This window comes from Kogia breviceps, chromosome 1, assembly GCF_026419965.1.
Source record: "Kogia breviceps isolate mKogBre1 chromosome 1, mKogBre1 haplotype 1, whole genome shotgun sequence".
Taxonomy (NCBI): domain Eukaryota; kingdom Metazoa; phylum Chordata; class Mammalia; order Artiodactyla; family Physeteridae; genus Kogia; species Kogia breviceps.
In genome coordinates, this window is record NC_081310.1 from 185562001 (window position 1) to 185587584 (window position 25584).

General features: G+C 47.4%; 2 protein-coding genes across 4 annotated transcripts in view; both read right to left on the bottom strand.

The window, feature by feature from the left end:
• Window positions 1–17585, bottom strand: part of CDC42 (cell division cycle 42) — a 61677-nt gene extending 44092 nt beyond the window's left edge. For 2 of the 3 annotated variants that reach the window (XM_059053563.2, XM_059053568.2), the window contains exon 1: window positions 739–816. The gene's annotated coding sequence lies outside the window, so the exon portion shown is untranslated. Of the gene's footprint in view, window positions 1–738; window positions 817–17565 lie in introns of those variants that run through there. The other variant, XM_067015390.1, reaches the window with a different exon arrangement.
• Window positions 13653–14003, bottom strand: LOC131750738 (SCAN domain-containing protein 1-like). Its single transcript, XM_059053592.2, has one exon. It carries the CDS (start codon window positions 14001–14003, stop codon window positions 13653–13655), a length of 351 nt encoding a protein of 116 aa, XP_058909575.2.
• Window positions 17586–25584: the final 7999 nt, after the last annotated feature.

The following is a 25584-nucleotide window of genomic DNA, read 5'->3' on the forward strand; positions in this document are numbered from 1 at the left end:
AGGCAGGAATAAAGGAGACCGGAAGAGCGGTGACCAGGCCCACCCCGCGGGACAAGGCGTCGGGCTGCGGGACCGCTGAGGGAGGCGAGCAGCAAGCAAAGCCCCGGGCCGTCAGCGAGCCGCGCGCTGCCCGGCCGCCACTTCCCCGCCGCGCTCTCAGTCCGCTCCCCTCCCCCCGCCCGCCGCAAAATGTCCGCGGCGGCGCCCGGCGAAGCAGGAAGTCGAAGCCGGGGCGCGGGGGGCAGACCCGGCCTGCGAGTCCGAGTCACCGCCACCCCGCACACCCCAGGCGCCCGCCAGCGGCTCCGCGGTCCCTGGCGCCCCGGACCGCCGCCCGCCCTAGGGGTCCGCAGCGCCGGGGGGAGGGGAGCAGGGCGGTCGGGATGGGTGTGACCCTTTCCTTCCGCCGCTGCCAGGTGACAGCCCGGCCCCGGCCGCGCCCTCGGCCCGGCCCCGGCGTCCCGGCTGCACGCCTCTTGGCTGACCTGTGCCCCCCCAGCCTTGCCCTCCGCGACCCCCTCCGCTCCGTCCTCCGACAGAACCCGGACCCGCGCGAGCCCGGACGGCGCCGCGCGAGCCCGGCACCCCCCCGCCACCGCGCGTGCCCCACGATCCCAGGCTTCCAGGGATCCCAGAGATGGGGTGTCGCCCCCGGACGGGGAGAGGCCGGGGGCGGCGCGGCGGGGACCGGACTGTGGAGAGGCCGCTCCCGCGGGGAGCCTCGGGCCCCGCACTCACCTCAGCTCCTCCGCCGGGGCGTTGGCAGCAGTGCGCGGGGTCTCCTCGGCTGCCGGACAGGGGCACGCGCCTGACGTCAGCACGCAGGACACGCACGGTTGGGTGCCCGCGGAAAAGGGAGGGACCGGGAGGCGAAAAGAGGCAGAGCGGTTCCGGGCGGGGCCTGAACTCATCCCCTGCCCGGGCTCTGGCCGCGTAACGCGCACGCGCCAGCCAGCGCCGCTTGCTAGTTGGTGGCTGGTGTCCGTAACTCTTTCTCCAGTGGTTCCGCTGAATTTGTAATAATGCTATAAACGGTCGTTTGCGAAGCGCTTCCACTAACATGTCTTTTGATCCTTGCAACCTTACAAAGTTTTATCATCGCGATTTTGCAGAGAAAGACAGTGGCTACTCAAACAGGGTCAGTGACTTGCCCGAGATCACACTACAAGTGGACGGCCTCCTGACTCCGCAGGCCTGTATTCACTCCGCCTTGGCGTGAGAGCTGAGGGCTCGCTTCTCATCTCTGCCAACAACCCACTGTCCCTCGCTCCAACCACATCGGTCGTCTTTTGGTTTAGAGACTTCCTCCCCACCGAAAAGCCTCGCACTCACCGTTTCTCCTGGCTTCCTCCTCTTCAGACCTTCCGTTGGCTTTCAGCCTTCAAATGTCACTGCCTTCCTGATCATCCTATCCACACAGCACCTGTTTATCATGTGTCTTTCCGGCTAGTGTGAAAACTTCGGGAGAATAGGAACCTCCTCTCTCTTTTCTCAGATGTTTCCCAGTGTTAGAGGGAAATAGCTTATCTTAATAATAGTTCGTTTATTGATGACTACCACAGTTATTTGGCCAAGGAAAACACCTATTTCCAAAATAGTTAACAGTCATATTTTCTTTTGAACTTTTTAATTACACTAGAAGAATAACTACACTTTTTGAGTGTTTACTATAGGTATGGTGCTAACAGGTTTGCATGTAATAGTAGGTAATGTAAAATTCATAACCACCCTATAAGTTAAGAACTATTACCCCCGCTTATTGATGCACGAAGGTGTTAAGGGACTTACTCAATGTCACCGAGCCAGGCAGTAGCAGAGCTGGGACTTGAACCCAAGAGGCTGGCTCTAGTTGACCTACATACTACCTAGCAGGTTTATTGCAAAGAAATCAGAAGATAAGCTTCAGCTGTAGTCCTACCCTAAGTGATGCCAACTATTAACATTTTGGTGTACACCTTTCCAGATATTCATAGATATAGATCCATGTATACACATTTGTTGCACAAAGACAGATTGTACTCTGCATTTCTCTCAAAACTACATTGTGAGCATCTTTCCATGTCAAATAAAGCATCATTTTTAAAGGCTGCATTCTACTATATGGGCATTACAATGTTTATTCAATCAATCTCCTACTGTTGGAATTTAGGTTATTTTTGGCTACTGTAAATTTTTGACTCTTGTAAAAATGCATGAGCTTAATTTCTTAAACTTGGGGGAAAACTGATTGTTTTCTCCCCCTGCAAGACCAGTTGGCAGTGACCTTTCCTCCATCCCATCTCACAGTTCCATCAGTGTCCCCAGACGGTGTCTGCCCTTTCCATCAGCAGCAATGTCTCATGAGGTGTCACCCAACCCACTTGGCTTTTCTTGCCTTTATTCTGAAGACAAGGACTCACTTAGCACTTTGTCTATCATGTTGTCAGGTTTTTGTCAGAAGGACCCTCCCCAACATTTTCACAGCCCCCAAGGCAATAGCATTACTATTTGACCCCAGTCTACACCTTCCCCTGCTGCCAGCCCAGACCCCCACCTCCTAGTGCCCCTTCCCCACAGCACCACTGGCTGCAGCTGCTTCATATTGGCAGAAGGGGCAGCCTGTGGGTCTCCAGGCCTCCTTCCCCTGTGGTTACCAGCCCAGGGTCCGTTCCTCCTTCCTTTGGTAACAGCACTTCCACTTCTCCTGGGGCAACCCTTCCCCCAGTTCTCAATCCCTGTGGCTCTAGAGGAGATGTCTACCTCTAGTTGCAGGGATAGACATGTGACCCATGCTTGGCCAATCAGCATTTTAGAGAGCCCTCTTGCCACAGCATCTCAGCAATGGGCGTATGACACAATGAGAACCACTGAGCCTTAGGTCAATTCTGAGCCTTGGTCAGCACTGTCCAGTTGAATGAATCTATCTTCTGAGGGCAGGATGCACTCATGGCACTGCTGGCAGCCATCTTCCCACTGTGAGGCAAGAGACTACCTGAGAATGAGTCCAAGACAGAGGGCAAAACAGAGCTGAGTGATAGGACAGTGAAACCAAGTCCCAGGAGCATTGTTTGAGCCCTTGGATACAGTCTTGCTTCAATTTTCAGTCATATTAGCCAATAAATTCCCTCTACTGCCTGCAGTGGAAGCACAAAGTCCTAACCACTGGACTGCCAGGGAATTCCCTGGATCTCAATTCTTATTAGGTTACTTCCCAGTTCAGGAAACCCCAGTGTTTTCTCCTTTGCCTTCAAAATAAAATTCAAAGTCCTTTAGCCAGGTATTCTATGTCCTCCATGATCTGGCACCAACTTGCCTTTTCAAAGTTATTTCCCTTTCCCTTCTGTATTAGTCAGAGTTCTCCAGAGAAACAGAACCAATAGGAGATTAGATAGATAGACAGACAGATAGATAGATAGACAGACAGAGATCTACATCTACCTATATCTATAGTGTTTATCTATATTTCCTATTAGATATCTATCTATCTACCTGAAGAGATTTATTATACACAATGTATCACACAATTATGGAGGCTGATAAGTCCCAAGATCTGCAGGGTGAGTTGGCAAGCTGTAGACCCAGGAACTGCTATAGTTCCAGTCCAAGTCCAACAGCCTAAGAACCAGAAGAGCCAATGTTTCAGTTGCAGTCCAATGGCCAGGCTTAAGACCCAGGAAAAGTCAATGTTTCAGTTTGAGTCCAAAGCCAGGAAAAATTCTTTCTTACTCAAGGGTGGGTCAGCTTTTTCTTCTATTTAGGCCTTCAACTGATTGGACGAGGCCCACCACATTAGGGAGTGCAATCTTCTCTACTCAGATATTAATATCATCCAGACACATCCAAAATAATGTTTGACCAAATATCTCAGCACCCCATGGCCCAGCCAAGTTGACATATAAAATTAACCATCACGGGACTTCCCTGGTAGAGCAGTGGTTAAAGAATCCACCTGCCAATGCAAGGGACACAGGTTCGATCCCTGGTCCAGGAAGATCCCATGTGTTGCGGAGCAACTAAGCCTGTGTGCCGCAGCTACCGAGCCTGCACTCCAGAGCCCGTGGGCCACAACTACTCAGCCCATGCGCCACAACTACTGAAGCCCACACGCCCTAGAGCATGCGTGCCACAACTACTGAAGCCCGCGCACCTAGGGCCCGTGCTCCTCAACGAGAGAAGCCACTGCAATGAGAAGCCCACGCATGGCAGCAAAGAGTAGCCCTAGCTCGCCACAACTAGAGAAAGCCTGGGCGCAGCAACAGACACACACAGCCAAAACGTTTTTTAAATAGAAAATGATTTTAAAATAATAATAAAATAAAATAAATCATCACAACTTCCATCACACACCTTATGCCGAAGCTAGACTAAATTACTTAGTATTGTGCAAGCAGGTACCACGGTTTCTGGTCTCTGCGGCCCTGCTCATGCTGTTCCCCTTGCCTAGAACAGCTTTCCTCCTCATCCAACCTAACTGTCAAGTCCCATTCTCCTCTCCACCATGAACTGTACCTTTTGCCAACACTGTCCTTGTGTCCCTTCCCACCTCTGTGACTCTGCAGATTCAGTGGTTCCCTTCTCTGTTTGCCAAACTCCTTTTCTTCAAGGACTAGCTTAGATCTCAGCTCTGAAAGCTTTGCTGACAACCCCAGGCACCAATCATTCCCATTACACTTGGTATTTAAAGCATACCATATTGGAATCATCTGTATCTGTGCTAACTACACCATTAGGCCTGAGCAGGCAGGGGCCTTATCTTATTCATTGTTGTTTCCTTTGACCTAATTTCCTGGCACTCTGCCAGCCCTCAAAAATGTTTGAAAAATAATGAATGAATGAGAGTGATCCACCTCTTCCACAAAGCCTGCTCTGCTCCTTGCCGCCAAAAGTGATCTCTGCCTCTTCTAAACTCCCATAGCACTTATCTGAGGATTTCTTTGGGCCTCACCCTCCTCTGTGATGTTTACCCATGCTTTCTCTGCCTGACTGTAAGCTCCCAGGGGCAGGCTCCGTTTGGGGTGCATCTGCATGGCCCTAAGAGTGCTCTTCAGGTGCCTTAAATGTAGTGAGCACTGAAACACCGGCTGAATGAGAGAAGCCTCAACACTGCATTCTCTGCCAAATGCCAAAGAACGCAAATCCTCTACCTTCTCCCCAGAGCCTGCCAAGATTACTACAGGAGGCTCCATATTAAAGAGGCTCTCCTTTGTGGGCTTCAGTCTTAGGATTGACATGAGAAAATCCTAATTTAAGACTTTCTATGTGGGGACTTCGCTGGCGGTGCAGTGGTTAAGAATCCACCTGCCAATGCAGGGGACAGGGGTTCAATCCCTGGTCCGGGAAGATCCCACATCCCACATCCCACATGCTGCATGCGCCACCACCACTGAGCCTGTGCCCTAAAGCCCGTGTGCCGCCGCGATGAGAAGCACGTCCACCGCAACGAAGAGTAGCCCCCATTCACCACAACTAGAGAAAGCCCGCGTGCAGCAACGAAGACCCAACGCAGCCAAAAATGTTTAAATAAATTTATTTTTTTAAAAAAGACTTTCTGTGCGATTCATAGGCGATAAAATTATCAAGAAAATCAAGGAAGTGATTATTGTAAAACTCCGGCTACTGGCTGCCTCTAAAGGAGGTTGTAACCTGGAATGGATGGGGGAGTGCAGGGTTGGGGGGATGGTGTTGACAATGTTCTATTTCGTGACCTGGGTGACGATTACATGGATGTTTGTTTTATAAGCATTCATTGTACTGTACATGTGTTTTACGTGCTTTTTTCTCACGTGTAATATTTCATAAAAATTAAGGTTAGAAATAATTAAATAAAACAAAATAAAGTCTCACGGGTGTTACTAAAAGGCTGGTGCTGTTGTGTAAATTTCTATCACTCAGACGCAAGCCTTCCCTTCCATTCTGATTTACTGGCTGGTCTTTCCCTTCTCTGACTGGTCACGGCCCAGGCCTTGCCAGCAGCTCCATTTGGCTGCTAGGACTCCTGCTTTGGCCTGCCACACCTTAGGGGCTAGAGCTGCTGCAGCTGCCGTCTACTCCAAGGGCTTCGACCTCACTTCCCACCCTTTCTGCAGCCCCGCCTGCCGCTCAGCCTCCCTCCTCCACTTTGTGCCACATCATTATGCTTGTCCAGAGACCTGGACCCTTCTTGGAGTCAGAGAAAGGAGAGGAACTGACCGAACCTGTTTCCTGCTTGCCTTTTCTCTAACCAGCCCAGGCTTGCCTCCTTCCCTTCATCTCTGTTACACATCTCTGGTGGAGATAATCTGGGTCACTGAAGAAGGGTGGACGAGATGAGATAGGAAAGAGAAAAATCTAGAGACAACTGAGCAACTTCTTCCCCATCCGGTAGGGTTTGGTAAGAACCCAGAGGCACACGGCACAATGATGAAGTTTTAACTTGAAAATGACCTGAGAATCACTCCTGTGGACTAACTGGTCATGGGCACGTTGTCACCAATACTCAACAGTCAGTAGGTGTCTATTATGTACTAGGTACCTTGGAGGCAAAGGTGAACAATGGCCCCCTGCTTAACCCCTTCAGTGGCTTCTCCTGGCTCCTGCCCATCTCTCCGACCTCCTCTGGACCACCCACGCACTCACTCACTGGGCTCCAGCCACGTTGCCCTCTTTGTTATTCTTCAGACGTATCTGAGCTTCCTGTGCCTACCCCAGAGCCTTGTGCTTGCTGTTCTCTCTTCTGTTCCGCACGTTCCTGCTCCTTTCCACCCACAGGTCTTTGCTCAGATATCACCTCTTCAAGAAGACCTCCACCCCACCCAGCTTCAGTGGCACTTCCAACCCACTCTCACACCACACGGCTTTACTTCCTTCCTAGAGCTTATCACTATCCAAAATGATCTCACCTCTTTATTTTTCTCATTATCTGTCTCTTCCCATTAAAAAGTAAATTCAAGGCTTCCATCACCACTGTACCCTCAGTGCCAGAATATAGTGCACACTCATAAATGACTGTTGAAAAAATTACAATGAATGAAGAAGATACAATCCCTGCTCAAAGAATTAAGGTCACATCGTGGGACAAACAATAATCAAAATAAGTGCTACTATGAGGTATGTACAAGGGTCTGGGGGAATAAGAAGAGTATTCACAATAGTTATATGTAATATTTATTAAGTACTTCCTAAGTTCCGGGTATTGTTCTAAGTATTTAATATGTATTATCTCATTTGAAATTCACAAGTACTCTGCAATATAGAAACCCTTATCTCCAACAAAAATGAGGAATGAAGAGGTTAGTAACACGTGGCCAAAGTCGTACAGCTGGTAGGTGGACTCAAACCCAGAGGTGATCAAGAAGGATTTCCCAAAGGAGTGAGGTTTAATCTAAGTCTAGAGGACTTGTACAGACTGGCCAGGCCAGGGTGGGGCGTGCTGACAGAACAAAAAGATTCCTGGTAGAAAGAACAGGCATGTCAGGTTCACAGGCATGGAAAAGCAGGATGCTCAGGGGACAGATGAATTGCACAGACATAATGTTGCACATAAGAAGCCGGACACAAAAGGGTATATACTGTATTACTCCACTCGGTTCAGAGACAGGCAACACTACTCTAGAGCTATAGAAATCATAACAGAGTTACTGGGGGGGGGGGTTGATGACTAGGAAAGGGCATGAGGGAGACTTCTAGGGAGCTGTTTAAATTCTGTATCTTCATCTGGAAGGTGGTTAGAGAAGTATGCCCACTTTGGATAAATTCATCGAGTCACACAATTAAGATTTGTGCACTTTACAGGATACATGCTATATGTAAACCTTAAAAATTAAAGGTCACTACATCAGTAGTATTGGCCTAAAAACTAAAACACTTGGGATTTTTTTTAAGAAGTGTAGAATTTTTTCAATGATGAGGTTTAATGCCTGTGGATAAGGTAAGCAATGAGGAGAGGGATGGGGAGAAGTGCGAAGATAAAAACAGGATTTTATGTGGAGAAACGAGAAGACAGAGGTGTTTGAGAGAGGGGCTCAGAAGGAAAGAACAAGATCAAGGGACAGCTGAGAAGGAGTCACTCACTGAAGCTTCCCTTAGCCAAGCAGATTCAGATACAATAACATTTATTGAATATTTCTGTGCTTTCGGTGCTGTGCTAGGGTGACCCTAGCTGGGAATGAGACAGAAACTAGACAGGTGTGGGAACTGGAGCTCAGAGAGGTGACATGACTTGTCTGAGATCACACACCTCGTAAGTGCTGGAGTTAGCTTTGCTAGAAACATCCCATTTGTGCTCCTAAGACAGGGCTCCAAAACACTAAGTACTGGCCCCAGTTGAAGGCGGAGTTTTGGCTCAGAGGAAGTGAAGGGGAGGCCCTGGCTGCTTCGGTGGTATTGGTGGCTTCCTGCCCAGAAGACACACCCAGCTTCAAAATCACTATTCTGGGCAGTCAGGTTGTTACTAGGCACCAAGGGGGGCCCTGGAGCTTTCAAGCAGAGCCAGCCAAAGGCAGTTAACCTCACCTCACTGCAATGTCAGGTACAGAACAGAGAAGAAAGCCAGCCACCCCAGTGAAGCCTGAGTGAAGCCTTCCTATTTTGGGGGGTCTTTTCATCATTTTCATCATCATCTCCAGCTTTAAACAGGAATTAATAATCTCCCTCCCCCCCACCAATGAAATGCTTGTTTCCCATGAATTCTAGTTATTTGTGTTCACTAGAAGGAAGCCCCTTAAGTCAGGCAGCAGTCATGTGTCTCCTACAAAAATTAAGCTATTCCTAGATCAGTCATGTGCAGGTCCTGTGTTGGAGGCCAAGGGCAGAGATTCCCTCTACGTGGGGTTCACAATCTGCTTGGGGACGCAAACTAGGCACCGCATTACAGTGTGAGACTTAGAACAGGCATGGCACATTGGGTATACAATGCATATTCGCTGAATGAACAGGGACTTAGAACTAAAGGGAAGGTGTTATAGGAGCCCACAAGAGGGATTCAAATGCTGATTCAAGGCAGAAATCAAAGAAGGCTTCACAAAGGTGACCATGGCTATCTGCGTCACAAAGAATAGGAGTAGGCTGGCAAAGATCGGGGAGGCGTAGAGATGCGGCATTTCGGGCCAAGGGAAAATGGCCAATAAATGCATGGTGGTGGGTGGGAAATGCTTAGCAAAATAGTCAACTCATTGTCAAGGGCATTGCACTGAGCTGCCCGTGGAAACTGACCACACATGGTGCTCCTAGGAAGGCCAGTTACACTTGAATTCTCCAGCCGCCACCACCATTTTCATGCACTCCTCATGGCCCCCACACACCCCGGAGTTGGCTTCCTTTCCAGCAGCCAGGGCCTGGCACCCACTCACTGCTCAGGGAGTAGCTGCCCAACAGATGACATATTTTTCCATGGCTCTAGCCAGTTGCTAGGAATCTCATATTACCTTGTGGTCAGAACACTGGTTTTCACCAGTAGCCATCTGGCAGGAGCAGTTTTCAATAACTAGATGCAATTATTCTCTTGTGGAACTGGAGTCAGTATAATCACAAAGGGAAAACTAGACACGAGACATTTTAGAAATGCTTCTCTCTAGCTCCTCTACACGGTCCTCCTCTTGCCCTGTCACTCACAGAATTTAAGTGTTTAGGGTTCTTTAGAATTGGGGTCTAGATTGACTCAGAGATGACAATGACTGGCATTGGTGGTAACTACTCGACTGGGTGAAGGCACAGGAATCATCTTGGGAGGTGGCGACACAGAGAGGGAATGACTGTATTCCAAATCCCCACAGGGCTCTTGAAACACTTAAAGTTGGTTTACTCGTTAGTATCCAGGCAGTGTGACCTCATGGCAAGGGCCTGGGACTAGAGCCAGACGAAATGGAGATGAACTCAAGCTTCTCCTCTTACTGGGTTGGTTTGGGGTAAGGATTTGCATCTGTAAGTTCACTTCCATGAGAAAGCGTTGGTACCACAGGGTTGCTGGGAGACAGCGCTGGGCATTGTGCCAGTTCTGGTTTGAGGTTCTGGTTCTGCAACTTACCTCTCTAAACCTCACCTATGCTTTGGAGATGTGACTCCATACCTGAATCCTCTACCTTGCTTTTATTAAAAAATATTTTATTTTTGGCTGAGGTGGGTCTTCGTTACCGCACACAAGCTTTCTCTGGTTGCAGTGAGCGAGGGCTGCTCTTCGTTGTGGTACGCGGGCTACTCATTGTGGTGGCTTCTCTTGTTGCGGAGCACCAGCTGTACGTACGCGAGGCTCAGTAGTTGTGGCACACGGGCTGAGGTGCTCTGCGGCATGTGGGATCTTCCCGGACCAGGGATCAAACCCGCGTCCCCTGCATTGACAGGCGGTAAACCTCTGTATGTTGACGGCAAAAGACAGCTAAGGCTTATTGGACACGAAAAATATACATACTAAACATGCATAACATATTTTCTGTAAATAAAAAAGGATATAGGGGGATGTCGGTCCAGTGGTTAAGACTCTGCACTTCCACTGCAGGGGGCGCGGGTTTGATCCCTGGTTGGGGAGCTAAGACCCCACATGCTACACGGCATGACCAAAAAAAAACAGGGGGAGGGGATATACATATTTGTGTGCACATGCATGTATATCTCCTTACATAATTTATATTTTCTAGAAGGATGCATAAGAAACTGTATGGGAAGAGAGCCTTTAAATTTTCCATTTATACCCTTCTATAGTATTGGACTTTTCTATACACATGCAAATATATTTTATAACCTTAAAAAATGTCAACAGGAGTTACCATTTGGACCCTTTTTGGTTTTTTCATACTTTTTGTGTGAAATGAATCTAAGAAATGTTATTTTAAATGGTAACATAAAGACGAGAAAAGCCAAAGAAACACCTTGCACACAGGAGATTGCAGACATGATGGAAAAAGCCCAAGGCTAAGAGGACAGAAATCCAAGGCTCAGATTCTAGCTCTACCACTTAGGAGCCAAGATACTTAACTGCCGGTTCTCAGTTTTCTCATCTGTAAAGCAGGTGTATTTACCTGAATAGGTAACCTCACATGAGTTAGGATTAAATGAATCAAGAATGCATCTAGTCTAGATTCTGGCACACAGTCAACCATCCCAATAAAACATTATCAAAGTTGGAGGCATAGTATTAATCTTCCTACCAAAATGCTTCTTAAGATTTGCCAGAGTAAGTGGCATTACCCAGACACATAAAGGAAACATATTGTACAACAGGGGGAATATAGCCCATATTTTGTAATAACTGTAAAATAACCTTTAAACATTGCTTAAGAATTTTTTTTAATTAAAGAAGAAAAAAGGAACCATAAAGCCCAATTCATACAACTTTTCCAATAGTTTTCTCAATTCAACATTAACCTTAAGAGACCATGGGGCTTCCCTGGTGGCGCAGTGGTTGAGAGCCCCCTGCCGATGCAGGGGACACGGGTTCGTGCCCGGGTCCGGGAGGATCCCACATGCCACGGGGCGGCTAGGCCCGTGAACCATGGCCACTGAGCCTGTGCGTCCAGAGCCTGTGCTCCGCAACAGGTGAGGCCACAACAGTGAGAGGCCCGCGTAATGCATAAAAAAGAGACCACGGACCTGAGAGTAATCCGTGGCATGTCTGGATGAACTCTCCTCCTTAAAATTAGTGGTTTTCAACCAGGGGCACACTTGCCCCCAAGGAACATTTGGCAATGTCTGGAGACATTTTGCTTGTCACATCTAGGGAGTGTTACTTTTAACTAGTGAGCAGAGGATAGAAATGCTGCTGAATATCCTATAATCCATAGGACAAGTCCCCACAAAAGGGAATTACCTGGTCCCAAAGTGCCAAGGCTGAGAAAAACCAGTGCTACGTGCACTCAATCCAGGAAACCTCAGCTGTTTTGTAATAAAACCCCCAAAGTGAAAACTTTTTGGTCCACCTGTAAACTCTGGTCCTTTACTTGCATGCTAAATTCTAGACCATCGAAGCAGCTGAGAAACTGGAGCAGGTCAGGCAATTCCTTAACACCAGGAGTTCCTAATGCCTGCAGACTCAAGGAAATACCTTCAGAATGTCTGGAACAAACTGAAGCACTGAAGATACAACACTATTAGAGTTCCTCCTTTGCCAATGTTAAATTTCACTCTTAGAATTTAGAGAGCTTAACCCAGTCAGTGCAAGGCAGAGTGAGTTCACCTACCTGTATGTTCACTATTCCCCCAACACCGTATGTGCCCTCACATCCCCATGCCTTTGCAAAAGGTGCACCTTCTGTCCAGTGATCTCCTACTCCTAAAGTTCAATTAAAAGGCCACTTCCCTTAGCTATTTCCTCTTCGCTTTTAATATTTTTTTCAATAGATCTTTATTGGAGTATAATTGCTTCACAATACTGTTAGTTTCTGTTGCACACCAAAGTGAATCAGCCATATGCATACATATATCCCCATATCCCGTCCCTCAGGAGCCTCCCTCCCATCCTCCCTATCCCAACCCTCTAGGTCATCATGTTTCTTAGTGCTCTCTCAAAACCAGATGCCAAAAGGAAAACTAGATTTACTCTAGCATTTCTAATGCTATATTTGGAGAGCTTCTTCCTCTCCTCAAAAACTATACATTTCCTTCAAACTTGGTTTTATAGTATTTATATGCTAGCATCTAGAAGAGTCCCAAAGGCACAGGAAGTACCAAACAAACATCAGCAGACTCAACATGAGTTCCAGCATGGAGTTAACCAGCCCCTATCCCAAAAGATTAGTTTCCAAATTGGTACCAAGTGTGTTACAGGAGCGGATCTACAAATCCCAAAGCCAGGCCGCAGAGGCAGAAAGGTTCCTCAAGACTGGGTCATGCTGGGGAAGCAGCTGCTGTTTCCTCTCTGCCTGTCACAACCAGAGCTACTGCTCTGTCTTAGCTGTCAACCGAGTGCAGGCCTCCACATACACAAAGCCAGGATGACCTCTGTTTCGGAAAGAGCAGAACTGTCAGATGGTTGAGTGAGTTCTCTTACAGGAAGACGAGCTGCAGAACAAAGGTGATGAAAATGGAGAAAGAGCAAATCAAACAGCCCTGCCTGAGAGTTACCTCTTATGACCCTGTCATACCCCTCTCAGTTTTGTCCAATTTAAATTCTGACTTTGAAAACAAAGGCCAGGCCTGTTCCTATTTCCCAGCTCAGCGAATGCCACATAGTTCTTATCTCGAGCTCACATCTACTCCTGATAATTATCTCACCTTTCTCAAATGCTGACTACTAAGAGCTAAACTGGTAAATCATCAAAGGACATTTTTACTAAAAACAGAACTTTAATATTTCAAGGACATCCCCAATTAGATACTGATGGGGTTACAGAAGCTTCCATTCATGCCACCGCAACAAGAATCAAGAATATTAAAGTTGAAGCAATCACCTCTTTGGATACATTAAAAAAATATATTAAAGCATGTCACAAAGTACAAAAAAGGAGGCATTCAGCAGAGCAAAAATAAGCAGCAGGCTGACTGCCCTTACAAGAGGGCAGGGAAACTCATTCTGGAGTTCACAGTCCCAGGAAATAGAGCTGCTTCAGCCAAAAAAAGGTTTTGGTTAATTCTTATTACAGCTAATCAAAGGCAAGCTCAAAGAAAACCGAGGTTCAGATTTCCCATGACTGCAGTTGGATCTTGTAACAAAGAAAGCCTTTGGTTACTTCTCACATGTAGGCTGAGCAAGAAGCAAGCAGTAGGATTTAGCCAGTGATTCTGACCCCAGGCTGACATCTCTGTGCCTGAGCTCTGAGCTCCTCAGGGAGGACGGCCTGGAATTGCTCCTGCACCAGTATTTCCACAATCTGCTCCTCTGTGTGAATATCAGGTCTCAGCCACTGTCCAGCAAGCTCCTGGAGATGTCTGAGGACATCCCTGGGGCCAGCTGCATCCTCATAGCGGAACTGCCGGAACCTCTGCCTGGAGGCTGCACGGTTGAGAGGACTCCCTCGTGGCACAGTCTCAAGCTCTTCTTCAGAGTCTTCATCGAGGCTCTCTGGTGGAACCTGGACCTGGGGAAGTGCTATCAGGACAACTTCTGGCTCCTCAGCCATCCCCTCATTTGGTGATGACCTTATTTCATCATTCTGGATTTCTCTATTTCTTTGTATCTCTGGGTACCCTTCAGTCTCCATTCTAGAACTCTGGAAAAGGATTTCTCAGACCCCTAGTCACAAAGAGAAAAGTCAGGGTCAGCAAAAACAAAGGATGTTAAACCTCTTTGATCACATGGATCTGGTCCAGACCTAGGTTCCATCAACTTTTCAAACTTAACGGGGTTTCTTAATAAAGCTACTAGAGGGACTTCCCTGGTGGTCCAGTGGTAAAGAATACGCCTTCCAATTCAGGGGACACTGGTTCAATCCCTGGTCGGGGAACTAAGATCCCACATGCTGAGGGGCAACTAAGCCCACGCGCACCGCAACTACAGAGCCCACATGCTCTGGAACCTGCACGCCACAACTGCAGAGCCCACACGTCCTGAAGCCCGCGCACCACTAGAGAGAGAAAACCCAAATGCCACAACTAGAGAAGCCCACATTCCTCAACGAAGATCCCATGTGTTGCAACCAGGACCCGATGCAGCCCCAAAAATAATAATAATAAATAAAATAAACTGTTAAAAGAAAAAGAGCTACTAGAAATTCTGTTTTTGTTTCCTCTTGCTAGATCAACTGACACAATTGAGAAAATGTATCAATAGTTTACCAAAATGTAAGATGTAGATTCTCAAAGAAGAAAGAATGAAGAATGCTGGCCTTGCTAGCTGGAAAAATCTTTCATCCATTTTTTCCCCCAATACAAACATATATGCATATGATTTGTAGGGGAAATCTTTAAAAAAATGGGTGTTTGCTTCCTCCAGCCACTTTTATGGAGCATTTGCTATGTCCAAAAGCAAATTATGAATTAGTGCTAAAAGAGAGGAGAAAAAGGTCTGCTCATTTACATCCAACTCTACTGTCTTTTCCATGTCCCTCCCTCTCTTTCATGAGAATGAAAGAATAGCAAGTGTTTAAAATACTTTAGGGGACTTCCCTGGTGGTGCAGTGGTTAAGATTCCATGCTCCCAAGGCAGGGGGCCCGGGTTCAATCCCTGGTCCAGGAACTATATCCCGCTTGCATGCCCCAACTAAGAGTTCACATGCTGCAACTAAGGAGCCAGCGACCCACAACTAAGGAGCCCGCCTGCTGCAACTAAGACCCGATGCAACCAAATAAATAAATTTTTTTTTTTTTTTTTAAGAAAAGGTAATTTAGGAGCTACCATCAGGGTGGAGTCTAAGTCAATTAAAAAAAAAGGGGGGGCTTCCCTGGTGGCGCAGTGGTTGAGAGTCCGCCTGCCGATGCAGGGGACACGGGTTCGTGCCCCGGTCCGGGAAGATCCCACATGCCGCGGAGCGGCTAGGCCCGTGAGCCATGGCCGCTGAGCCTGCGCGTCCGGAGCCTGTGCTCCGCAACGGGAGAGGCCACAACAGCGAGGCCCGCGTACCGAGAAAAAAAAAAAAAAGTAAAAAAGCCTTTATGTTAAGATCAAGATCCTAAGCTCCCACCGTGTATGGGAAATTGAACTTGTCAGAAGCCTAGCTGCATACATTTCCGACTCATCGGATGCTTGACAGCTCCAGGATTAGCAAACAAGCTGTAGTGGGAGGAAGGAGGATGGGGGTCAGGTGGGCAAATCAAATACCTGTGAAATGTTGGGAAAAAAGGTTTTGTTTCATTTGGGCTAGAGCCCCAGTCCAAAGAGGGATTATTTACAGGAAAACCACATCCTATGTTAATTTATTTAAAAGAAAAAAAAGAGAGAGAGAGAGAGACTTCAGATGACAGTATAGAAATGACTATATTAATTTTCACACAAGGAATGTCCAATCATAGATCATAACCCCTGTGATGAAGCCACTTTACAAGGATCATCTTTTTTAAATTAACACCACCTCCCCCAAGGATTAGTCCTTTCCTACTCTATATTGCAGAATTGTTGATGTTTAAAACCTCTCCTGCGTCAAAGATTCTCAAATCTGTTTCCAGCGCAACAACTGACAGAAGCCAACAATCACAACACTGACCAGCTGACGTGAATTTAATGGTTCTCGGCTCCTAATCACCTGTTCTCTATTTCTAGGAGCCTTGAATTGATTCTAGACCCCATCTCGGAGATATTCTTGGAGTACACCACTTCGTCTCATGTTATCTGCATTTTTATTCAATCAACAGGGTCTCCTCATCCCCAAAAGTAAGTTGTTAACTAATCCAGGTGATAAAAAGGACAAAAGCAGAACATCTCCAAATCTCAGGGGTGCCTTCAATAAAAAGGAAATATTTAGTCAAGGAAAGGTTGGATGAAACACTGTAGGAAAGCAAAATCTTGGGAACAACTTAAGCCATGAACAGGGAAATGATTCAATGAAGTACTGTCACCCACTCAGTGGAATACTATGCAGCCTGGTAAGGAATGAAGGAGGCCTATGAGAGCTGATATGTAAAGCTGTCCATAACACAGCACCCCGTGACCAAGGTGCAGATCAGTGTATGCAGTATGATCCCATCTGGTGAAATTAAAAATACATAAGCATATATGACCTGATGTATCCCCAAACAGTACCTGGAAAGTTATCAGAGAAATTCCTTTTACTTCTGAGGAGCTTCCAGGAACAGTGAGAGGAAAACATTTTTCTTATATCTTTCTGTATTGTTTTCTTTTCAACTACACCTATATTACTCTCACGACAACTCAAGAGGAAGAAACTTTTCAGGTTTTCCCCTCCTGCTCAAACCCTTTCTGCGTGAAAACCCCTAATCCACTTAGAAAAACACCCTTTTACTAATTCTTCCAGTTCCTAGCACCAAAGGTTTTTACAAGTTCGACTTTTAGGAACAGACTCAATTGTCAGTAGGCCAGTTTTCAAGGTTGGCTCTGCAAGATGGATCAGCTCCACGATTTACCCAGCTTCTACATCCTATCCGTTTTAGAAGCCCACCTGCCAGACAGAATGCTTACCCTCACCAGTTAATAACTCTAGATTACTGAACCCTTATTTCCTACCTAACACTGAGCTGAGCGTTTCACATTCTCTACGTGATCCTCTTAGCCACTCAGGTTAAATTCTTGATAGGATTCTCTACCGCCCCGGTTATCTCCATTAACAGCAGCCTCCGCCGCTACATTTGTTGAACTTTACAAGCCAGATACTGCGCAACAGCCTTCCCTCATCCAATGTTCCCGATAACACAGTATGACAGTTACTGTCATCTCCACTGACAAACGTAGGCTCGGAGAAAGGGGACTTAACCAAGGTCACAAGGCTAGGAGGTGGCGGGACCACTCAGCCCAGTACAAAAATCCCCGGCGTCTCCGCAGGGATCTGAGCCCGACTCCTCCCACCACCTGGGCGCGGCTCACAGGGCCGAGGTCCGGCCGGAAAAGGCGCGTCTGTGGCTCCAGAACTGGGAAGTCCTCCTCCTTCAGGGCTGAAGCGGGGCCCACGGCCACGGCAGGCCGAGCAGCCAGCACACCCCGCGAGCAGGGGCTCCCTGCTCCTACAGCCGCCCGCTCCCACCTGACGGTGCGCGGGGGAGGGGGAGGCGCAGGGGGCGAGAAAGGGAATTCACCTGCGTAGGTGCCCCTCCGAGGGCTGGGGGATGAGGCGACCGCCGATGAGACGCGAAACCTCGCAGCCGCCTGCGGGAACGGGAAACCAGCTTCCCGGCGCCAAGCTTTGTAGCCCGCCGCCGGAACCGGAAGTCGCGCCCCGCCCGGAAGCTGGGAGTGGAGGGGGAACCGGGTTCGAGGCGCCCGGTCTCTCTAGGCGTTGGCGGTGCTCCGCAGCTTCATGATCTTAACCCGTTCTGGTTTCTTGGCCTCCCTCAGTCCCCAGTTCTCCCGACCGTGCGGAGCTTTGGGCACGGCCTAGGAGCTTTTCCGCTGCGGGGAAGGCCTTTGTCTTTCTGAGCCGCAGTTTGCCCAACAAAATGGAAAGAGGATGAAGCAGGAATCGAGACACTCCTGGAGCCTGCCCGCAGCTGAGTCAGCGCCCCACCCTGAGGTTACACCCTTACGCCTTTGCACCACCCAGAGGAAAGAAACCAAAATAAGAGGGCTGGCTGGCTGGCTGCTGTTGGCTGACAGTGGTCCGTATGGCTTCCCGTGGAGTCACTCCAGATGGACAGAGGGCGCAAGTCTGTTAGGTGTCTCCGTTTACCCAAAGAGACCCCCCCCCCCAGATAGTGAGCATGTGCCCGTGGGGCTTTGACAGTCTGTCCAAGGGGAGACCCCGTGTGCATAGGAGGCTGAATCTTAGCCCTGTGTGTCTCTTCGTCGACTTTCCAGTTGCAATGTTTAAGAACTGAAATTCTTACTAAGCTGGTTTGAGTCTAGGCACACAGGTTAAATAGCACAGCCTGTAAGAGAAGATGCAGAGATGCTAACGAAGGCTGACTTCCCAATTCACTTTTTATTTTTGTGGTACGCGGGCCGCTCACTGCCGCGGCCTCTCCCGTTGCGGAGCACAGGCCCCGGACGCGCAGGCTCAGCGGCCATGGCTCACGGGCCCAGCCGCTCCGCGGCATGTGGGATCTTCCCAGACCGGGGCACGAACCCGTGTGCCCTGCATCGGCAGGCAGACTCTCAACCACTGTGCCACCAGGGAAGCCCCCCAATTCACTTTTATTCCTGAAGGGAAGGGACTTGGCGGTCCCATTCTCCTTCCAACTGGCCTATCCAGAATGGAATGGGCTAGGAAATTAAGAGGGGCACCTCAATGCCTACTGCTGGGTTATCACCCCAGAGCCAGTGTCCCTGGGGAAGGGAAGATGTGCCTTTTGTCTTCACAGCCACCACTGGTCAGTAAACCTAGATGGCCAGGTACTCAAGTTGGTGGTGGGAGCACCAGAGCTCCTTGCCATGGCCCTACCCCTACCTCCCCTAATGACTGTGGGCCCTTCTCCCACGCACTCCTACAGTGCAGTTGCCACCTTTACCTCCTCTTAGCCTTGGTTTCCCCATCTGTAAAATGAGGGCATTGAACTAGAGTAAGGACCTCTAATTGTCATTCCTCCCCTTCAGTTATTTTGTTTTTTAATCACATATCTATCCAGTCTTTTATTTAATCCATCTTATTTTTTGATGCATTTCACAGGAAGTTGTTGACATCAGTACACTTCTTCCCAAGTACTTCATCATACATATTGTTAAAATTCAATATTTGTTTGTGTACTTTTTTCTTATGAGATTCACTTACAATGAAACACAAATCCTATGTAGCATTCAGTGGGTGGGTTCTGACAAATGCATCGATTTGACAAATCCTTATCAAGATACAAAACACTGTCATCACCCCAGAAAGTTCCCTCATTCCTAGTCAATCTCTGTCCCAAAATCAACTTCTGTTCTAATTCTTTCCAGCATAGATTAGTTTTTTGGTTTTTTTAAAAATTTTTTTTCATTTTTTATTTTTATTTTTGGCTGTGTTGGGTCTTTGTTGCTGTGCACGGGCTTTCTCTGGTTGCGGTGAGTGGCAGCTACTCTTCTTTGTGGTGCACAGGCTTCTCATTGCGGTGGCTTCTGTTGTTGCAGAGCATGGGCTCTAGGCGCACGGGCTTCAGTAGTTGTGGCACGTGGGCTCAGTAGTTGTGGCACGCGAGCTCTAGAGCACAGGCTCAGTAGTTGTGGCTCACGGGCTTAGTTGCTGCATGGCATGTGGGATCTTCCTGGGCCAGGGCTTGAACCTGTGTCCCCTGCATTGGCAGGCGGATTCTTAACCACTGCACCACCAGGGAAGCCCTAGATTAGTTTTGCTTGCTATACAATTTCATGTAAGTGGAATCATATAGTATATAGTCTTATGTAGGGCTTCTTTTTTTAAAAAACATCTTTATTGGAGTATAATTGCTTTACAATGGTGTGTTAGTTTTTCTGCTTTATAACAAAGTGAATCAGCTATACATATACATATATCCCCATATCTCCCCACTCTTCCATCTCCCTCCCACCCTCCCCTTCAATTCTTAAGTTCTTTGGGAATGCTTCAGAAAACTGCTCAGGTGAGAGGAATGGGGGTGTGTGGGGGGGACAGCTCTTTGGGTCCCAGAGCAGCTCCAATTTTACAGGTTTATAAGTTTATATTAAAACTATATCGGGCTTCCCTGGTGGCTCAGTGGTTGAGAGTCCACCTGCTGAGGCAGGGGACACGGGTTTGTGCCCCCGTCTGGGAAGATCCCACATGCCGCGGAGCGGCTGGGCCCGTGAGCCATGGCTGCTGAGCTTTCGCATCCGGAGCCTGTGCTCTGCAACGGGAGAGGCCACAACAGTGAGAGGCCTGTGTACAGCAGGAAAAAAAAAAAAAAAGTATATGTGTTTTGGCTCTGCATAAGATTATTGTATCATTCAGGGCAAAATTTAAACTTTGTACTTTGCCGCACTCCCTCATCTTTTCCCGCCCTCCTGTTCACTCCATCTGTTGACACACTGGCCTTCTTGTTTTGCCAACCTGACAGGCTCATCTTCGCCTCTTTTGCTGATCTCTGCTTGTAGTGCTCTTTTCTGAGATCTTCTCATCCAGGTTCTAGTTCAAATGTAGCCTCTCTAGAGCAGCCTTCACTGCCCTGCCGTTCTTTTTTTGTTTTTGGCCACACCTCGACATGTGGGATCTCAGTTCCCCGGCCAGGGATTGAACCCATGCCCCCTGCCGTGGAAGCATGGAGTCCTAATCACTGGACTGCCAGGGAAGTCTCTGCCCTGCCCTTCTAAAGGCACCCATCCATCCCATTCCTTTATAGCCTGTTACCCTGCTTTTATTACCTGTACATTATTCTATCTCATCCGCTAGGAGCAGGGTCCACAAGGCCAAGGACCTTGATTGTCCTCTCACCATGCTTCCAACACATACAACTGAGCATGGGCTGGGGAAACGTTCACTGAATGAATCAATGGGTAAGTGAATGAACAGAGAAGGCTTGGATTTCATGATAAAGCTAATCTGATGAAGACCAGCAGGGACATAGATATAGTTTAACAAAGTTAGGCTGGTTTATTAACTTGCTGCAGCCAGGGAGACAACACCCAGAGGAACCAAACAAAGGAAGAAACAGGGTTCTCATAGGATTAGAGGGCAGGGTGGGATTTCGGTGGAAGTGAAATGAAGCAGTGTTGATAGGCTCAAAGCAAACCTAACTGTGTGGAGAGGGGTTAACATTTGACTTGGGTTGAGAAGCGAACTCATGGTCTTGTTTCCTCGGACACCACAAAGTTAAGATCAATATAGAACTACTGTGTCCAGAAACCCCTTATCTGAAGCTCTGCACCTGGGCTGGTAATCCAGGCTGCTTCTCTGTGTCAAATCTGGCTCCAACCCTCCAGACAAGTGGGGAATGTTCTGTTCTCCCTGACATGATTTCAAAAAGTTTCTCTGACAGTCTGTGGTTTTAGGGAAGGAGGTTTCTCAGCACTGTGTCTTTGGTGTTAATTGACAAAATAAGGTTTGACAGCTTCATGTTTCACAGGAGTCCCTGGATGCCTCAATCACTTGGATGTGAGGGCCATCGAGTGCTCCAGGGTTCCCGTGGCAGTTATGACCCCAGCTCCCTGGGCCCCATACTACTCTGGGCCTTCATTAGAACAATGAGCCAAGTCTCCATCCATGCTTCCCATCCAGACTGCAATCTCGAGGGTCCAGCCCAAGTTGGGGTCATTCTCCTCTGTCCATGCCTCGCACAGAATACCAGTAGGTGCACAGTCCATGTCCATTGAATCTAACTGTTGATAAGTTTTCTTTCTTTTTTAAAATTTTTTTTAAATTGTAGTATAGTTGATTTACAGTATCGTGTTAATTTCAGGTGTACAGCTCAGTGATTCATTTATACATATATGTGTATATATCTATTCTTTTTCATACTCTTTTCCCTTATAGTTTATTACAAAATATTGAGTATAGTTCCCTGTGCTATACAGTAGGTCCTTGCTGATTATCTATTTTATATATAGTAGTGGGTATATGTTCATCCCAAACTCCTAATTTATCCTTCCCTCCACCTCCCTTTCCCCTTTGGTAACCATAAGTTTGTTTTCTATGTCTGTGTAATAGATTTTCATAATGGAAAGAAAAAGAAGTAGATGGGAAAAAAAAGTGGATGGAAGCATATCAAAATGATAGAAGCAGCTGTGTAGGAGAGGTGGGAACGTGGGTGATTTTTACAAATCTTTCCCAAAGTGGAAGTTTCTAAAACATAACCAGTATGAATGTTCTGAAAAAAGAAAATATAATAGAATGGTTGACTCTTAAGATTAAAATAGTGAATTTTTTTAAGGTGACCGTGTTTTTATTTTTGAATTAACAAAAAAATTTTTTTTAGTCGAGGTAGAGTTGGAAAAAATGAATTATTGACACTTCAATGATTTTAAGATGAGAACTAAGTTGTTGACATCGTGATTAAAAAGAGCATTGCCATGCTGATCCTTTATCACTTTTATTTATTTATTTATTTATTTTTAATTATTTATTTATTTTTGGCTGCGTTGGGTCTTCGTTGCTGCACGCGGGCTTTCTCTAGTTGTGGCGAGCAGGGGCTACTCTTCATCGTGGTGCGTGGGCTTCTCACTGTGGTGGCTTCTCTTTTTGCGGAGCATGGGCTCTAGGCATGCAGGCTTCAGTAGTTGTGGCACATGGGCTCAGTAGTTGTGGCTCATGGTCTCTAGAGCACAGGCTCAGTAATTGTGGTGCATGGGCTTAGTTGACCCATGACATGTGGGATCTTCCCGGACCAGGGCTCAAACCTGTGTCCCCTGCATTGGCAGGCGGATTCTTAACAACTGCACCACCAGGGAAGCCCCCTTTGTCACTTTTAGAAGAGAATTGAAGTATTGACGTGCATCTTCAAAAAGTGGATTGTTCTTCATGATTTGGAAAACAAAAACAAAAAATTGTTGGTGTTGATACTCTAATTATTACTCAAAAAATTAAATTATTGTCTATATAATTTTTTTTTTTTTTTTTTTTTTTTTGCAGTACACGGGCCTCCCACTGCTGTGGCCTCTCCCGTTGCGGAGCACAGGCTCTGGACGCACAGGCTCAGCGGCCATGGCTCACGGGCCCAAACGCTCTGTGGCATGTGGGATCCTCCCGGACCAGGCCACGAACCCGTGTCCGCTGCATCGGCAGGCGGACTCTCAAACCACTGCGCCACCAGGGAAGCCCCGTGTCTATATAATTTTTAAAGGATTTGAATTGTTGATACTTGGAAATTTTTTTTTTTTTTTTAATTGCAGTACGCTGGCCTCTCACTGCTGCGGCCTCTCCCTCTGCGGAGTACAGGCTCCGGACGCGCAGGCCCAGCGGCCATGGCTCACGGGCCCAGCCGCTCCGCTGCATGTGGGATCCTCCCGGACCAGGGCACGAACCCGCGTCCCCTGCATCAGCAGGTGGACTCCCAACCACTGTGCCACCAGGGAAGCCCGATACTTGGAAATTTTAAAAAAGAAACTTGAATTATTCATTGAATTGTTACCACTCTTAGGCAAGATGTCCTAACTCCCTTTTGGCTATACATGAGGAGGGTGTCATAGCAGCTCTCAGCCTTCCCCTGAAGCTGGGTGGAGGACACTTGAGGGCCCATCGCCCAGCCACAGGGTGGAATTTTACATGTTTGGCTGCCCTTTGTCCTAAAATTATTTTGGAAAATTGTCTAAGGGCTCTTCCCTAACCCACTGGGAAGAAGTAGATACTGTAGTGCCCTGGGAGCGCCTGACAGTTGCATGTCATCCAGCATTGTCTCCATACAAATGATTAACATGTCCTGGCTCCAGAATTTCTCCCATCCTCCTCCACTCCCCTGTGATGCAGAGGTCTCTGCTCTGCTGGACTCAGTTCCTTCCCTGCCCTCACTCTGGCCTTGTCAGACTGGTTCTTGGGCTTTTGTAGGAGCTGGAGGAGAGGGTTTTGGAGGAAACAGTTGAGATTCCAGGGGTGGTTTTAGGAGAAAAATGTGTGGCAGTTGTAGTGTGTGGAACCAGTGGATGGGAAAAGAAAATAAGGGAATTTTAAGAGATACTGTTGATACAATCCCTTTGGAGAACAATTTGGCAATTGGTAAAGTTGAAAATGAGCACACTCTCCCAGTCAGCCATTCCACTTTTAGGAATATGCCCTAGAGACACTCTCACGTTTGCACCTGGAAATATGTCCAAGGATGTTCACTGAAGCACTATTTGTCATCAGAAAAAACTGGCCCTTCTCTAAATGTCCATCAGGAGGGGGAAAGGATAAATAACTAGTGTTATTGGGCAATTGAATACTCTACAAAACTAGCAGCAATGAACTGGAGATAGAGAAATCAGCATAGATGAATCAGCATAAATAGACATCAGAAACATTGGGTGAAAAATATTGGGTGTAGGAAGCAAGTTGCAGACTAATCCATATGGCAAGAAGCCATGCATGTATTTTAAAAAACCAAGGCAATGCAATATATTGTTTATGGATATTTATATTTGTGATAAAAAATATAATACCATGGAGTGGAAGGATAAACACCAAACTCCTTTTATCAGTAAGGATAGGCTAGGTCCATGCCAGAGTAACAAACACCCAAAATCTCAGCAGCTTGTAACGAGACTGTATTTCTTGCTTGTGCTGCATGTCCGTCAGGGGGCAGCAGAGAGGCTATGTTCCACATCTCCTCGCTCTGGGGCCAGGCTGACCTGGAGCCACCAGTTACTAAATAAAGCAAAGGGAAATCATCGTGTCTCTCAAATCTTCACCTTGGCCAGAGCAAGCCACATGGCCAAACTCAACTTCAACAGGGCAGGTAACAGCTATCCTACTATGTGCCCCAAAGGAAAAGCAGTAATATTTGGTGGATAACCCCACACCCGTGGTGGTGAAGACCCCTGGGAAGAGTACAAAGGGGCCTCCACCTGAACTGTAGTTATTTTAGAAAATATGAAGCAAAAATGTGAAATTTGTTCATCGTGGAGGGAGGCTATTTGGGTGTTTTGTTTATTATTCTCCATGTTGTATCTTTTAAACTTTTCAACACTGGAAGTATAATTTTTTTTTTTTTTTTTTTTTTGTGGTACGCGGGCCTCTCACTGTTGTGGCCTCTCCTGTTGCGGAGCACAGGCTACGGACGCACAGGCTCAGCGGCCATGGCTCACGGGCCTAGCCACTCCGCGGCATGTGGGATCTTCCCGTACCGGGGCACGAACCCGTGTCCCCTGCATTGGCAGGCGGATTCTCAACCACTGCGCCACCAGGGACGCCCTGGAAGTATAATTTTTTAAGGAAGGGAGCAATGGAACAACGTTAATATTAAAAATTGTATACGTGTGTCCTTGTGGGGACCATGTTTCCTTTCATGGTATTCAGGAGAAAAGTGAGTAAAAGAATTCGGTGGTTTTTATGTTGAGTTGGAGGCACGGCAGCAGTCTTTTGGACCTCAGCAACAGCCCGCTGGGGTCCGACCTCAGTCTCCGCATTGTGTGTGCAACTGTGTGTGCGTCTCCACCCTGCAGCAAGGGCTGTCCCTGACTTTGTCCTGCTTACCTCTGTTCTCTCGGCCCAGAACTTTCAACAAAGAAGGTGCCTAGTAAATGTTTAATGAATGATTCTGATATGCTCATTTCTGTCTAAATAATGA

What these genes read in the sequence shown, in the direction of transcription:
- LOC131750738 (XM_059053592.2), bottom strand. Translation starts at nt 14,003, where the DNA reads ATGGCTGAGGAGCCAGAAGTTGTCCTGATAGCACTTCCCCAGGTCCAG.